Source organism: Triticum urartu, chromosome 7A (genome assembly GCF_056163025.1).
Source record: "Triticum urartu cultivar PI428250 chromosome 7A, HENAU_Tu73, whole genome shotgun sequence".
In the NCBI taxonomy this organism is placed as follows: domain Eukaryota; kingdom Viridiplantae; phylum Streptophyta; class Magnoliopsida; order Poales; family Poaceae; genus Triticum; species Triticum urartu.
The window spans coordinates 105,595,341-105,612,272 of NC_141879.1; the positions used below are offsets into that span (position 1 = coordinate 105,595,341).

A 16,932-nucleotide genomic window follows, 5' to 3' on the forward strand; every position below is an offset into this window, starting at 1 on the left:
TTGCATGTACCTTCAGACTGTAGCATGTGTGCGAATTAACCTTCAGTAAGAAAATAAGAAGTGGAAAAACGTTTCAGAGTTGGACAGCACCAAGTAACACATCACTTTGAAATTGGTTGAGTTATTTTATTTACCACCTAGGACGTAATGCTTATAATCAGTCCACCTAAAGCATGAAACATGACAGTGACCAGAAGCACGAAAGAAGACAGTCTTCAGTACGCTGTTTAGAAAGCAGCAAGATAATTATGATGGCTTGTGTATACATCAATATATTTAACTCAGTCCACCTGAAGCATAAAAAAAAACAGTGAACTGAAGCACGAAAGAAGATAGTCTTCCTTGTGTATACATCAAGATATTTAACAAAAAATAGATTGAGAGAGTCTACTTACAGATAGTGGCAGATAGAGCTATTCAATGGGAACAAATTACTTGGTAATGTAATACTTGACCAATGAATACGTGCCCATGCATAAATTCCATTGGACATACTTGAATAAGACAAATGCCCAACACAGCCGAGATGATACCCCTGCCAGTATGCAAGGAACATATCGTAAAGCTGCTGCAAGTAGTGCAGATGTTGTATATCATGATGCGCGACAAATATAGAAAAACAGGGGGCGGAAACCCTAGATCAACACCTGATTAGAACAAATCGGGCCTAGTACAAATAGAGAAAAATAGGGGAAACCTAGATCAGCACTGGATTAGAACGAATCGGTCCGAGCCGAGGCATGTCCGGAGAGAGGAGGCAACGGAGTCGACTTACATGTCTTCCTCCTTTAGTCCTTGGAGCTGAACTGCGGCTCTGGCTTGCCCTCGACGATGTTGATGAGATTATTGATGCACCAGCCAGCCTCTAGATCGATCTTCTTGAGATCCGGTCGCTGCTCCACCGTCACCATCGTACCCGCCGGTTTTGCCCCGGGACGGCCGCCGCAAACCCTAGAGGAGGGACGACCACCGCAAACCCTATAGGAGGCTGGCTTCTCTTGCGTTCGTCGCTTCGCCGGGGTTTTTTTTTTGAGGGCAAGCAAAGAGCTTTATTACGAAACGTGTTGGGCAAGATCGCCCATTACAAACTCAGCAACATTTGCTGGGCGTACATGATCAGCAACTAGAATATCACGCACTTGATGGGAGAGGCCTAATCTGGCCATATGATGCGCTGGCATATTAGCCTCGCGCTTACAATGGGCAAACACACAAGTGGAGAACCAAAGCCTGGACTGCACCTTAATGTCTTCAATCGCCTGCGCTTGACGCGAACAATCAGGGGCGCGTTTGTTTAGAGCCTGTTCCAGCATTAGAGCGTCCATCTCCACAGTCAACCGCACGACCCCCAGTTCAGCCGCAAGATCCAAAGCTTGCTCCACTGCACGTAACTCGGTGCTGAACGCATCAGCGACATGATCAATCCGTCCCGCCCGCGCAGCCACAACCTCGCCTGTGCTATCCCGAACAACCACTCCCCAGGCTCCCTGCCCCCTTCCTCGACAAACGCACCATTGACATTGAATTTTAGTATGTCCTGTGGGGGCGGGATCCAGCGTGGGGTGCATGCCGGCGACGGGGCCATTTTGTGAAAGCACACCTGGAATTCTTCGGCCGTGCATGCAACTCTAATAGCGAACTGAGCGTGCTCCATTGGTTTCTCTCCCTCCCTAACCTTGTTGCATTGAGTCCACCACTGCCACCACATGACAATGATAATCATCCGGTCCTTTTCGACGAGCTACCACAAATATTCCAAGGTTGTGTGAATGCTATCGCACTCTGACAGCCGCTGTCTAGCATACTCAAGGCCAATTCCCCGCACACCTGCTTAATTTCGTGGCATTCCACAAACAGGTGTTTAGCCGACTCATTTCTCGAATTGCACAGGAAACACTTGTGATCCTCAATTGCCATTCCCCTTCGACAAAGAATATCTTTAGTGGCTAGTGTGTTATGCACAAGGCGCCACATAAAATGCCTAACCTTGCCTGGGCATGGCAGTTTCCATATCCTCTTCCACCTTGCCTCTCCTCCACCCTCTAGATCACCGGCCACCTGAGGAATCCCATCCCCTTGTGCAGCCCCGGTCTCGGCCAATGCCCTCTTCAGCTTGTACGCCTGCTTGACGGAGAATACGCCCTTGGGGTCAAAGTGCCAGGCCAAGAAGTCGACTGCTCCATCTCGTAGAGGAATTTGAAGAATCAACTCCGCATCCTCCTCCCAAAAGGTATCTCGGACCAGTTCCGTGTCCCATTTGCCGCTCGATGGATCTATGAGCTCAGCGACCCTCGTCAACAGGTTTCCTCCATGAGGGGTGATCACACGCCTAGACCAAGCTCTAGGTATCCACGGATTGTCCCAAATGTGAATGTTTTTCCTGTCTCCCACACGCCATATCATCCCTTGCTTGACTAGGTCAATTCCGTAGGTGATGCTGTGCCACGCATAGGACATGTTTGTGACCTGGCCCGCATCCAGAATGGAGCTCTCCGGGTAGTACTTGGCCTTCAAGAGCTGTGCGCACAGGCTGTCTGGGTTTTCAATCAGACGCCACACTTGCCTTGCAAGCATAGCAATGTTAAAGTCATGAATATCCCGGAAACCAAGTCCCCCCTGCCCTTCGACCTTGTAAGTTTTTGCCACCCAATCCAATGGATCTTATTATCATTATCTTACTGGCTCCACCAGTACCGCACAATCATAGAACTCAGCTCTTCGCAAAAGGACATGGTGAGGTAGAAGACTGACATTGCAAACGTTGGAACTGCCTGCGCAACACCCTTAACCCGAATTTCCTTGCCTTGCCGGGATAGAGTCCTCTCATTCCAGCCCTGCATATAGTTCCATATCCGGTCTTTTAGATAAGCAAAGGCCTTTCGTTTTGACCGGCCGATATACACTGGGAGTCCCAGGTATTTCTCATTATACACCTCACTAACAATGCCCAAGGCTCCTTTCACATCTCCTTTGGTCTGTCCGGAGCAGTTTTTACTGAACATTACTGCAGATTTTTCGTGATTAACACACTGCCCTGAGCACCTCTCATAGACCTGAAGTATACGTTGCGGTTCCGCAGCTTCAGCAGCCCGCGCTTGCATCAGGAGTACCGAATCATCAGCGAAAAACAGGTGCGAAATGGATGGCGCACCCGGACCGATTTGTATGCCTCCAAACGAACCACGCTGTTGGGACTCATTTAGAAGAGCCGACAATCCTTCAGCACAAATGACAAACAGGTAGGGAGAACTTGGATCGCCTTGCCGGAGCCCTCTAGATGGCACAAATTGTTGGGAGACATCCCCATTGATTTTGATCCTGTATCTCATCGAAACTACGCACTTCATCACAAGCTTGACCCAGCTGCTTGCAAACCCCAATTTATACATCATCGCTTCAAGGAAAGCCCACTCTACACGGTCATATGCTTTGCTCACGTCCACTTTAACCGTAGCAAACTCTTCCTTCCCTGACCTTCTGTTCATCAGGAAATGTGATATCTCATATGCCATGAGGATGTTATCTGTTATCAACCGTCCAGGTACAAACGCACTCTGGTTATCCGAGATGATCTGTGGCAGGATAAGCTTGAGGCGATTCGCCACAACTTTGGAGATTATCTGTTACACAAACTTATTGGCATGAGATCCTTTATCTGTGAAGGTTTTTTTACCTTGGGTATTAGCACCACATGAGTATCATTCCAACCCGCTAGCATCTCACCACCCTCCAGAACATGTCGCACCTCATCAATGATATTCCTGCCCATTAACTGCCAATATTTCTTGAAAACCACCGCGGGCATGCCATCCGGCCCATGTGCTTTGAGATCTCCGATCTGATCTAGAGCAGTTTTGATTTCCATATCAGAGAATGCAGCAGTAAGGCTATCATTCATAGCACTAGTCACCTTCACTTGCACAACCCTGAGAAGCTCATCATATTGGCCATTGCCATTGGAGGTGAATAGGTCCTGAAAATAAGACACGACATAGTTAGTGAGCTCTCTTCCTTCCTCTACAACTACTCCATCCTCCCTCCTAAGCCTCCGTATCCTGTTGGCCTTCCTTCTCGCCGAGGCATATCGAAAGAAAAACTTTGTGTTTCTATCCCCATCCTTCAGCCACCAAACATGAGCACGTTGCCTCCACTTAATATCAAGCACTTCCTCCAAATGATCAACCAAACACCGTAACCTCACCTACTCAGCCACCTTCTCGGGTGAGACCCCTTGTTTTCTACAAGCTTCCAACTCTCGCTTTGCCTCCTTCAACTTCTTTTCTGTATCCCCCACCACATCCCTGCTCCATCTAGATAGATCACGCGCCACCCCCTCCAGCGTCGTGGCCACATCCGGCACTCCACCTTCTCGTACTCTTCTCCATGCTTCCTCCACCACCAAGTCGCAGCCCTCTTCCTTCAGCCACCGGGCCTCAAAGCGGAAGCATCCCCGTCCCTTCCTCCCCTGTCCCCCACCTCCTCCGTGTCCACCACCACCGGCCGGTGATCGGAGTGCCTCGGGAACTCATTCCGAACACGGAACTCCGGGAATTTTGAACACCATTCCATGTTAGCAGTGGCCTGGTCGAGACGCCCACAAACATACCCTTCCGCACGCGTACAGTTGTTCCACCAAGTGATAACATCTCCCTCGTATCCTAGATCACTCAACTTGCACTCCTCCAACGCCTCCTTAAACTGATTCATGCACCCCTCCGGTCGGTCCACACCACCTCTCTTCTCCTCATTAGACATGATCTCATTAAAATCACCCAAACATAGCCACGGCCTCCCCTCCTGCTGTTGCTGATTAAGCAAGTGCATCATCCTCCAGGTTTCCTTCTTTCTTCCCCATTGCGACTCCCCATACACTCCAGTAATCCTCCAAGTTGAGTCATCCTCCTCCGTTATATCCGCATCAACGTGCCTTCTACCCACCGACCGCAAAGAGAGATTGATGCCCCTCCTCCAGAAAATAGCCACCCCTGGCTCCTTCCTTCTGAGTCCTTCGCACACATATTTGCCAACCCTAGCTTCCACCTGTACTGTTCCAGCTCCTTCTCCAGCAGCTTTGTCTCGCACAAAAACAAAACATCGGGATCCTCCACCCTCTTGAGGTCCAAGAGGCCACGAACTGCCGGGCCATTCCCGAGTCCCCGACAGTTCCAGCTTACAATCCTCATTGCGTCCGGAGGGGCTGCTCTGGCAGCCCGGCCGATATCGTGTTTAAAGGAGACGTCTCAGTTGCACCCATCACCTTATCACCCCCTCCTCCACCCTTCCCTTCTTTCTCAAGTGCTCCTCTTCTTCCCCCTCCACATCCCTCTTCTGCCCTAACACACGATCAACTACACTGTCTTCTTTTGACACCACCGGCCCTTCCCTTCTAACCTTCTTGTATTTCTTTGGTATATGCGTGCCACTCTTCCCTCTCCCATCCTCCTTTGCAGTGCTTTCTTCCACTACTTCCTTCACACTCTGCATCTCTGGTTGGAGCACACCTCCCTTGCCTACCTGCCCCTCGTCCATCTCCACCTCCATAGCCGCTCCTCCCCCCCACCATTGGCATTAGCGTCGATCACCTCCTTGCTTCCACCGTCCGCATGAAAGGTTATCCTCTTTTGAAGCCCCCCGCCCCCGCACGCCTTAGTGATCTTGCTGGGGCTATTGACTTCTTCTCCCTCCTCCGTCCGTTCCTCTCCTGTCTGAGGGACAGATTTTCGCCAGCTAAGGCTATCACTGCGAGACCTACCACCCAACCTCCCACCCCCATACAATCACCCATTTCCAGAGCCGCTCTCACTCCCATTCTGGTTGTTTCTCCACATCCTTCCTTCCTCTAGACCACGACGTCTCCCCATGTCAGCATGCAACCATCGCCCGTACTACGCCTTCTCCCCCTTCTTCAGCTTGGTCGAACACCCTTTCTCCACATGTCCAATGATTCCACATATATAACAGAAGTCAGGGAGGTATTCGTACTCAAAACGGCAAAAGGCCTCTCCTTCTCAACATCTCCTTCATTTTCACGCTCCTTCTCCTCATCACTCTCCGACTCCTCATCCAGCGCGACTCCCCTCATTATCGGTTTATTGATCGGCATACACACCTTAATGCGCAAAAACCTCCCCACCGCCGAACCATCCACTCCGGAGTCCATCTCCACGTACTTGCCTACTAGATTTCCAATCTCCTCCGCCATCTCCTCCTCCATCTTCCCCAACGGCAAGCCAAACACTCTGAACCAAACAGGGACCTCCTCGAACACATACTGCTCAATTTGCTTGCTCGGCAAAAAATCCACCATCACAACGAGGTCATTATCGAACATCCATGGTCCATCCTCCAACGCCTTGCGCTTGCCTGACTCTTGTTTGAAGGTGAATATGAAGATATTTTCGCCCAACTCTTTGCAGTCCACGCCCTTCAGGGGACACCAGCACTTTCCCAGCGATAGGCAGATCGCATACGGGTGCGCGGGTCTCTCCGACATCACCTTCCCCACCGCTTGGATCTCACCCTTACTCTCCTTTGCCCGCGACGTCCACCGGATCTTCACTCCTTTCCTCTCCTCCTCCGACAGCTTCATCTTCTCCATCAACCCCACAACCTTCTCCATGGCGGCTCGTACTCAGCGTCTGTGACTGAAACCCTAGACAGGTGTTTTACGATCATGTGCCCTAGGAAGCACCCAAAAGGCTTTTGGTGGAATACGGGGGAGTCCCGCTGGGCGGACAGTGCACCTCGCTGCGGGACGGGGATCACTCGACGGCACCCATCGGCGATCAGATCTGAGCACACGGGGCGGATGCACCACGGGAACCAGGAGGGAACAAATCGCTTCCATGATCTCCGGACATACCAACCGTCACCGCGTACGTGGGACGGACCGCAGGAGTGTTTACTTGGATCCTTCCCAAGTGGCTGAAACTGCTTCGCCGGGGGTTGATACCGTGGGGATGGGAGACGGGGAGGCCAACTTATGAGGGATTCAAGACGTTTTGTTTTGGGGAGGTTTGCTTCTACTTCCGCTGGTCGAGGAATAGAGATCCAAATGGGAGGGGCGCATATTGTGGAGCACCGAGGGGTCATCTCGTAGGATGGCAGGCTCTCTCGTGGGTTGTAATAGCAGTAACTAAAGCCACGTGCTAGTAAAAAAACTTTTGGGTGGAATACCATCAAGTGATGCTACGTGAACATGGAGAAAAAACCAAGAGTTAAAGTGATGTGGATGGAAATTGCTGAGGTGGCTAGACGATGATGTGGACGGGCTGCATGTTGAGAGAATTGGTAGTAGTGGGGATCAACTTCTTAAGAATGTAAGATTAATATATTAGTATTTATTCCTCTCACTTCAATAAAATCAAGGACCAGCTCAGGAACGGAAAAGGTCTAGAATCAATTACCAATATATTTTACTAATTAGTTATTTATTTTTTAATTTTTGGTGTTGTAAAAATTCCTAAACTATGATTTTTTGTATTGAAATGACTACCACGTGTGTGAAACTATCATCATGGTATCCATCAAACCACTTAAGTCTCAAGGGACCAAATCAGAAAGAGAAGCTCTAATGTACCACCTATACTATTCAATACTCCATCAACTATTATACAAATATACAACCTGGAAAAAGGTGATGCCCATGAGGGTACCATATGCCAAAATCAGCCCTCTGTCTAAATATTCACGTAATAGATAAAACATGGGATGAAAACCCTGGATGGTACCAAACAAAACGAAATACCAACCTATGATGGTACCATTTGCCAAAATCAGCCCTCTTCCCTTTGTGCCTTTTGCGGCCAACAGATTATGTTCACTTCAGTTCTATCCGTGATGCCACGGCATTAGCTTTTCTGTTTTCTTTTCTTATTTTTCTAACTCAACAAAGCTCTTTTTTTCCATTATATCTTGCAAGAAATTTTCTTTCTTCCTTTTTATACTTTTTTGACAAAACTTGCAATGTCGTTCTAAAAGTTGCGTAAAGAAAAGGATGGCCAACAACAAGCTGGCTCACATGTCAGTCACCCATGATCGTCGGACATCACATGCTAGCTACGAGTTTCCGATATGACCTTCTGATAGGCACCGATGCTAGCATGCCTGTGCTTTAATGAAACACATCACAACACGGCGAGATCTTTTGACTTTTTTCCCATCTCGTCAAATTTGTCTTTCTCATCTCTCTTTCATGTGAAGGAGTATTATTATTTTTGTTTTCAGCCGTTTTAGACCCATCTTTGTTTTTAGTGTGTTTCATATGTGGTTAGTTGGATACCAAAGCATGACAATGGTGAAACGAAAAAACGACACTATCCATATTTTGGAGCCAACAAAGAGAATTAAATATGTGGCATCATTTTTTCCTTGTGCCATTTTGGACAACATTTTCTGTTCAGTTCTATCCAAATGTAGGAGAAAAATTGTTTTAGCATCTTTTCTCCCTTTGTTATTTTTCAAACTCCACAAAGTTCTTTTTCTATTGTATCTTGGGAGAAAGAATTTACTTTCTTTCTATTTCTATATATTTTTGGAAAAAACTTGAATGAAATACACAACTTTGTTTGGTTAGAGGAGTTGCAAAAAGAAATGAGCAGCCGACAACAAGCTGGTCAACATGTCAGTCGCCCACAAGTGTAGACAATCACAATGGTCTTCCTTGCGAAATATTACAACTCTAATTTATATTCGACGCGATGGAAGCGAGAGAATACTTATAAGCTCTATCAATTGAGTTGTCAATTCAACCACATATGAAAACAAGTACTTGCTCGAAGAAATTTGTACCAATGACAATCTACTAAATGGACTGGTGTACGTAGCAGTAGAGTTACACAAAGTAGTAAATACCCGAGAGTTGCCAAATATGAAGGAACGAAAGAAAGCAAGCAATAATGAAAAAATGCAGATATATGTAGAGTTCTTTGGATACTTACTACTCTCTATAACACGCTGAAAGAGCACAAGGGAACAACCTCACCACATGGTTGGAGAGATCATGGCGGCGATGAGGGAGAAGGGGTTGATGGAACCGATGGTGAAGTTTCCCCTCTCCGATGGCATGGTGAAGCCTTCAGCAGTCCTCCGAGAAGAAGATCAGCAACAGCGGCCCCGCATCAAGAATAATTTTGTGATAAATATGCAAATCTGCACTGTCACGTGCAACGCACCCCATTCAACTCTCCAGAACCTAATTGAGCTAGCTCACGGGCCACCAAGAAAAGAGATTCTACCGTGCATGAGAGGTCTCGTGTATAGGTCCCATGCATGGGTCAATTTCTTTCCTCCTTTCCCTCACACACTACACATATTATATACACCACCCATCCATGCATTTTTCATTTGATTTCAAAGTTTGAATCTACTTTATCCATTGAGTCAAACGTCTAATTTATGATCCGCCTGCATCTTTGTGTTCTTTGCGATGAGTACTTTGAAACAAGACCACTCTTGAATACATTTTGACAAGTTTTAAAAATTGAAATATGAAACACGGTGAAACTCTATGAAACATAGTGAAATAATATTGTGTTGCGTGAAGCGTATATTGAGTTTTCATCAAGTTTCGTCAAGTTCTATATTGACGAACATTATGATGCACCAAGTTTCTCCAAGTTTTAACAAGTTCCCTATCCATCACTTTGACACACAATTCAATCGACATGATACACTATGGTACAAGAGAAAATATGATATAACAAACTAAAATGTCATAGAACAATATTACCAAGTTTTATTAGGTTATTTTGTGTTGCATCATGTATCACTAAGTTTCATAAATTTCCATCATGTTTTTGAATTCAAATTTTAAATATTTTCCTAATATATTCAAGATTGGCTTTGTTCGGAAGACTTCCTTACCGGAAATTCTAATGTGCAAACAGATAAAAAATCTGACTCATATTCAAAACATAAAATTGATACAATATTTGAATCATATGAAAAAAGTATGGGTGAGTTACATTGTACTAGGGTTGTAGAGTAGTTTTGAGGTCATTTTTGCCATGAATCATGGTGCAACAATCAACGGGTGAACCGTGCACAGTATTTAATCAGTCTCATGGGCCACGTGAGTGTCTTGACAATGAATCTTTCGAATACAGACCTCTTGAGCACTGACCTTTAGTTGGTGATGGAAATCAGTGGCAATATCATGAGGTGTGACCTGCTCTCTAACAGTTGTGTGATTGCAGAAATGACCTCTGAGTGAAGCTTGTACACAGTTGCTCATGGCATCCCATGCCGAGAGAAGAACTTCGCCACTTTGATCCCTAAAATCATCGTTCCCAAGCACAGTGAGAGACATATACGTGCATAATGGCCTCACGTGCAATCGTCCTTGTGACCGCCATTCTCCTCTTGTTGTTATTGCTCTTTTGGGCAATTAGCTCGTGCGCACAGCATAGGCTTCGAGAAGAAGACCAACACAAAGTGATTATATTAACCCTAAAGGACAAGGACTGATGGTGAACTGATGCCATGTACTACTACAACACCTCATATCCTTGTAGTTTTTCTTTTCTTTCAAAACTACTCCTTTAGGGTTGTAATTGTTTGTGATGATCATGTCACGGAGCCATGCATGGAGTATCTTTCTATGATGATCACTCCGCTTGTAATAGTCTGTGATGCACTTTGTAATTTGGTATACCCATTCGCTGGCATGACTAATGTTCACGAGGAGGACATGATATAGGTGCTTGGCGAGAGGGCATAGCAAAGGCACATCGCCCGTGAACGGAGAATCTTTCTGTTTCATGATGCGACGGTGGGTATTGGTTTGTTTGACTTTTGAGTCAACATTTGTCTTCTAGATATGTCCAATATTTTTCTTAAAAAGGTTAAAATTAGTAAGTGCAAATTTTAGAATCCTCCATACCATTTTCCTGATTTATGTAAGGCATCATGGGACCACATTGTTTATTTTGTTCGCAGTTACTTGGAGTAAAGCAACGGGCAAAATGAGAAGTGCTTTTACTTGCTTTTACAAGTACAACCATTCCAGATGGCGTCGAAGCACATTGTTGTTGAGAATATTCCCTCAAAGGAAACACATATGGCCTCACCTTACCAAAGACAAAGCACTAGAAGAGGGCGAGATCCATTGAGAGCAACTAAGAAATGGATCTTAATGCACTCAAAACCGATGTGCCCCATCATGAACCGAGGGACCTGGTGACCGAAGTTCATAACCCTATCGCCTTAAAAAAACCGCTACGACTAGGAGGCATGCCTAGTGGACTATGTAGAGTTGAAGAACAAGTCCTAGGCTGCAGGATTAGCTGAGGAATGGTCGTTTTTCTCCCGATGTCTCCAATTCCCTTGTATTCCCTATACACTCTTAGGTTATCACCTGTTTGATGTGCTAGCATTGCCAACTAGAAGATGCGATGGTTAATGTCTGAGATTGCTGAAAATTGAGTAGTATATATAGCTAGGAAATATTATTCGCTCGAATAAATGTTGGTGGAGTATTTATGTTATTCACGTGGTGAATGTCCAAGAGTACAACCTCACTTCATGTGTTGGTACTGACACCTGTTGTCTACTTTTTTGTGGATACATATTATTAACCCAAATGATCCGATGGTGAAACCTCTATCTTGTACTACTAGAGTACCGCGTATTTTGCCTCCTTGCCATTGTGGCTTGAGGGTTCGACTATGTGAGTTGTGTCATTGTAGTCGTGGCGTGTGTCCTGTGTGCCGAAAGGTGTTGTATCCGCCGCTTGGCTCTTCTTCTGTGCTATTGATGCACCTTTCCATGGTGTATCCTTGAAAAAAAGGTACCGTGTGTCTCCATGTAGCTTTTCTCCAAACTATCTTTATGTGATGATCCTATATTAGTACTATCAATCTACCAAGTCAGACAGTACCTTTTGTGAGAACTGTATATTTATATACGTACCTTCTCCCTCCGTTCCAAATTACTTGTCGTGGTTTCAGTACAAATTTGAATTAAAACCACGACGAGTAATTTGGAACAGAGGGAGTACAATATAAGATTGTTTTTATGCTATGTTAGCTTGAAAATGATCTTATATTGTGAGACTGCGGGAGTATAGATTAGCCATCATTCATGAGGAGAACAAGAAATGACAAAGAAAAGAAAACAATATCCATGCGAAACTCGAACTAGAGGAGACACGTCTCATGGATGCAGTATGGGAAGAGCGTGGGAACGTAAAGTAACCAAGATTTGGAAAATCGAGAGCTCCGCTGGCACCTTAAGTGAGCCTAATTGCTCTGCCGGCTTTGGCAGTGCTACTGAACAAGATGAAGGTATATAGTGAAACCTATACGTTGTAATGGCCTCGTTCATCCCTGTGGCTGCGGTCCTCGTCGCGCCATTGTCCCTCCTGCTAGCAGCTTCCCATGCAGATACCGTCGGCAATCGTACGACCTCCGTGACAACCGTAGGATTGTAGTAGTGAGAAGAAGATCAGCAGGTATCCTAACTGCATTTCTGTTGAGCTAGACACAATGAGCAGCACCGATGTTGTCGTCTCTTGCTTGGGGCAGTACCGGACCGGGCATACTCACTAGACCTTAGTGAGCTGGGCATGCCAACATACGACATGACACATCTATGTTGGGGAACGTTGCAGAAAACAAAAATTTTCCTACGGTTTCACCAAGATCCATCTATGAGTTCATCTAGCAACGAGTGATTGGATTGCATCTACATACCTTTGTAGATCACGCGCGGAAGCCTTCAAAGAACGGGGATGAGGAAGACGTAGTCGACGTGATCCAAATCACCGGAGATCCTAGCGCCGAATGGACGGCACCTCCATGTTCAACACACGTACGGTCAGCGTGACGTCTCCTCCTTCTTGATCCAGCAAGGGGGGAGGAGAGGTTGATGAAGATCCAGCAGCACGACGGCGTGGTGGTGGATGCAGGGCGTCACAGCAGCAGGGCTTTGCCGTATACTGCGAGAGAGAGAGGTGTAGCAGGGGAGAGGGAGGCGCCAAGACTCAAGGTATTTCTGCCCCCTCCCTCCCCCCTTTATATAGGCTCCCCTAGGGGGGCGCCGGCCAAGGGTGGAGTAGCCCCCAAGGCAAGGTGGGGCGCCCCCCCACCCCTAGGGTTCCAACCCTAGGCGCATGGGGTGGGCCTAGGGGGGCGCACCAGCCCACTATGGGCTGGTTCCCCTCCCCACTTTGGCCCATGGAGCCCTCCGGGATGGGTGGCCCCACCCGGTGGACCCCCGGGACCCGTCCGGTGGTCCCGGTACAATACCGATGACCCTGAAACTCTCTCGATGGCCGAAACTGCACTTCCTATATATAATTCTTCACCTCTGGACCATTCTGGAACTCCCCGTGACGTCCAGGATCTCATCCGGAACTCCGAACAACTTTCGGGTTACTGCATATTCATATCTCTACAACCCTAGCGTCACCGAACCTTAAGTGTGTAGACCCTACGGGTTCGGGAGACATGTAGACATGACCGAGACGGCTCTCCGGTCAATAACCAACAGCGGGATCTGGATACCCATGTTGGCTCCCACATGCTCCTCGATGATCTCATCGGATGAACCACGATGTCGAGGATTCAAGCAACCCCGTATTCAATTCCCTTTGTCAATCGGTACGTTACTTGCCCGAGATTCGATCGTCGGTATCCCAATACCTCGTTCAATCTCGTTACCGGCAAGTCACTTTACTCGTACCGTAATGCATGATCCCGTGACCAGACACTTGGTCACTTTGAGCTCATTATGATGATGCATTACTGAGTGGGCCCAGAGATACCTCTCCGTCATACGGAGTGACAAATCCCAGTCTTGATCCGTGTCAACCCAACAGACACTTTCGGAGATACCCGTAGTATACCTTTATAGTCACCCAGTTACGTTGTAATGTTTGGTATACCCAGAGCACTCCTACGGTATCCGGGAGTTACACGATCTCATGGTCTAAGGAAAAGATACTTGACATTGGAAAAACTCTAGCAAACGAACTATACGATCTTGTGCTATGTTTAGGATTGGGTCCTGTCCATCACATCATTCTCCTAATGATGTGATCCCGTTATCAATGACATCCCCATGTCCATAGCCAGGAAACCATGACTATCTATTGATCAACGAGCTAGTCAACTAGAGGCTCACTAGGGACACATTATGGTCTATGTATTCACACATGTATTACGATTTCCGGACAATACAATTATAGCATGAATAATAGACAATTATCATGAACAAGGAAATATAATAATCATTTTATTATTGCCTCTAGGGCATATTTCCAACAATCTGGAGGGAGAGTTCACAGAGGCAGAAATCTGAGACGCGGTTCGCGCGCAAGATCTTGACAAAGCACCGGGTCCGGATGGGTTCTCGGCGCATTTTTATGTCATATGTTGGCCAATCATCAAAGATGACGTCTTGGAGGCTTTCCAGTCCTTTGGAAACTTGGATTTTTGTGGGATGACTTCTATCAATCAGTCATTCATCACTCTGTTGCCAAAATCAGCCGATGCACTTGAAGTGCAGGACTATAGACCTATCGGCTTGATACATAGCTTCCCCAAGCTTGCTGCCAAGGTGCTCGCGGCACGGGTCACTAGCGATATGCCGTGATTGGTTGGCGCAGTGTACAGCAAAAAGGTTGCATGCCTCCTTGACACCTTCTGTCATGCTCAAGCTAGACATTACCAAAGCATTTGATACTGTGGATTGGGCGTTCCTAATGGAAGTAATGCAACAATTTGGATTTGGCCCAAAATGGATCGCATGGGTGGCTGGCCTCCTTGCCTCCTCCTCAACCAGAGTTCTACTCAATGGAATCCTCGAGGAAATTATTTACAACCGGCAAGGTCTGCGGCAGGGAGATCCTATGTCTCCCCTACCGTTTGTTATGGTCATGGAAGGTCTGCACCACTTGCTCCAGCACGCGGCAATTGATGGCGTGATGGCACCTCTTACGCATGCGGGATTACGACACATGACCTCAATTTATGCGGATGATGTTGTCACCTTTATCAGACCAGACCTCCAGAGCCTTAGGGCGTGTGCTGCGCTACTGGAAGATTTCGGCATGGCGTCGGGGCTTCGCACGAACATGGCCAAGTGCTTCGCACACCCTATTCGCTGTTCAGATGAACAAGTGCAGCCGATTGCGGATGAGCTGGGATGCCAAGTCGCTAGGTGGCCATGCCGCTACCTGGGACTACCACTGGGTTTGCGTAAAATATCAGCATCACAATTGGAGTATCTAGTGGATAGAATGGCTGATCGACTTCCTGCGTTGCAAGCAAGACTCCTATTCAGGGCTGGGCAGTTGGAGCTGCTGAAGACCACGCCAGCCTCCATGCCCATTCACGCGATGGCGACGCTTGATCTACCGGTCAAAACAATTGAAGCGGCGAACAAGATATGCCGTGTGTTTTTCTGGAAGGGGCACCGCGAGGTGCACGGTGGCCATTGTATGGTCGCATGGCACCAAGTCTGCACACCGAAGGAGTATGGTGGTCTCGGCATACCGAACTTGCGCCTCCTCAACACAGCGCTTAGAGCGCGATGGCCTTGGCTGATGAGAACTGAGCATGATCGGCCATGGAGTGAGTTCAACTTGCAAGTATCTCCAGACTCCCTAAGCATATACAAGGCGGCGACCAAGTGTAATCTAGGAAATGGTGAGGTGGAACTGTTCTGGACGGATTGGTGGCTAGAGGAGGGACGAATCCAAGATCGATCTCATGCCAAAGCTATTCGCGGTTGTTAAGAGAAGGGCACGAAAACAAACGGTGAGGCAAGCCATAGTTGACGGATGGTGGCAGGATGTGTCGCCAAACATGGGCCCTCAAGAGCTGAGCGAATTTTTGCAACTCGTGGACAGAAGTTGACACATTCGGCTGCTGGACGTTGAAGATAAACTGGTTTGGGCTTCGGAGAATAATGGCCGCTACTCGGCGAGATCGGCTTACCGAGTGTTCTTTGCCGGGAGAGTAGAGGCTAATGGAGCATCACAAATTTGGTGGTCAAGGGCGCCGGCGACCTGCAAGTTCTTCACATGGTTGGCAGCAAGGGAGAGGTGTTGGACGGCCGATAGGCTTGCGCACCGACACCTACCATACCCGACAGCCTGCCCCTTCTGTGATCAATCCCCTGAGATGATCAACCACATCCTTTTTGGATGTGTGTTTGCTAGACAAGTGTGGTTCTCCATCCTTGACCACTGGGATAAGCTAGCTTGGCTACCTACTGCAGACGCCAACTTGGTAGAATGGTGGACCTCTGTAAATCCACAAAAGCTGCAAGTGCAGAGGGGAATTTCGCAAGCTAGGAGGAATAGAAAATCATAACTAAGAAACAATCAATCTGTCCACTAACTCTGTTAAGTAAGAGTTATACGAAATACTCTGATTCAATGTATGAGTTACTCAATCCCAAAGGTCAATCCAGCCAGCCGATTTTCAACAACAAAGGAGTTCACAGTGGAAAGATAAAGTCTAATGACAGACACTGGTAATTCTCTCACTGGGCCAGCCACTAGAATCAGTCACCAAAGCTTAGGAAGGAGACATGGACTGTAATAGCGCTAGTTGCATGGCTGCTATGGAAGCACATAAACGATATGATGTTCAACGGAAGGATCCCTTCCACAAGTGAGCTTCTTAGGAGGATCGGCTTAGAAGGGCAAGACTGGAGGGCCGCTGGGCTGTTGCGTGAAGAGAGGTCACTTCCGGATAGTCTAGATGGGTGGGCTAGTAGTGAGTAATCCGCATGTCCAGGATTGGCTATGATAGCCGTGGATAAGTTGTAAAATTATATGCCTTTCTAGGCTCTCTTGATCTTTGAACCTGAGACGTCAACCTTTGACGTATCCTTGAAAAAAATGTTGTCATCTCTCAGTTTTACGCTGATGCGCCTGCTCCATCAGAGAAATCATGCTATAGGTCCCGGCAAGAGAGGGCC

At 47.2% G+C, this 16,932-nt stretch overlaps 1 protein-coding gene across 1 annotated transcript; it reads right to left on the reverse strand.

Moving 5' to 3' along the window:
- Positions 1–281: 281 nt before the first annotated feature.
- On the reverse strand, positions 282–4,827 carry LOC147958316 (uncharacterized). Its single transcript, XM_087532048.1, has 6 exons — positions 4,477–4,827; positions 3,674–3,973; positions 3,438–3,620; positions 2,680–2,834; positions 1,987–2,563; positions 282–290 (listed from the first exon to the last, which is right to left on the reverse strand). Exons 1-6 carry the CDS (start codon positions 4,825–4,827, stop codon positions 282–284), a joined length of 1,575 nt encoding a protein of 524 aa, XP_087388174.1.
- Between the last annotated feature and the right edge of the window lie 12,105 nt (positions 4,828–16,932).

Bases quoted from the DNA above. Each gene is read 5' to 3' on its own strand.
- LOC147958316 (XM_087532048.1), bottom strand. From the start codon at position 4,827: ATGATGCACTTGCTTAATCAGCAACAGCAGGAGGGGAGGCCGTGGCTA. The intron at 3,974-4,476 runs GTGGGGGACAGG...TCTTATTTTCAG, and splicing joins TGGTGGTGGACACGGAGGAG to GACCTATTCACCTCCAATGG. The intron at 2,564-2,679 runs GTAAGATAATGA...TATGCTTGCAAG, and splicing joins GTGCGGTACTGGTGGAGCCA to GCAAGTGTGGCGTCTGATTG.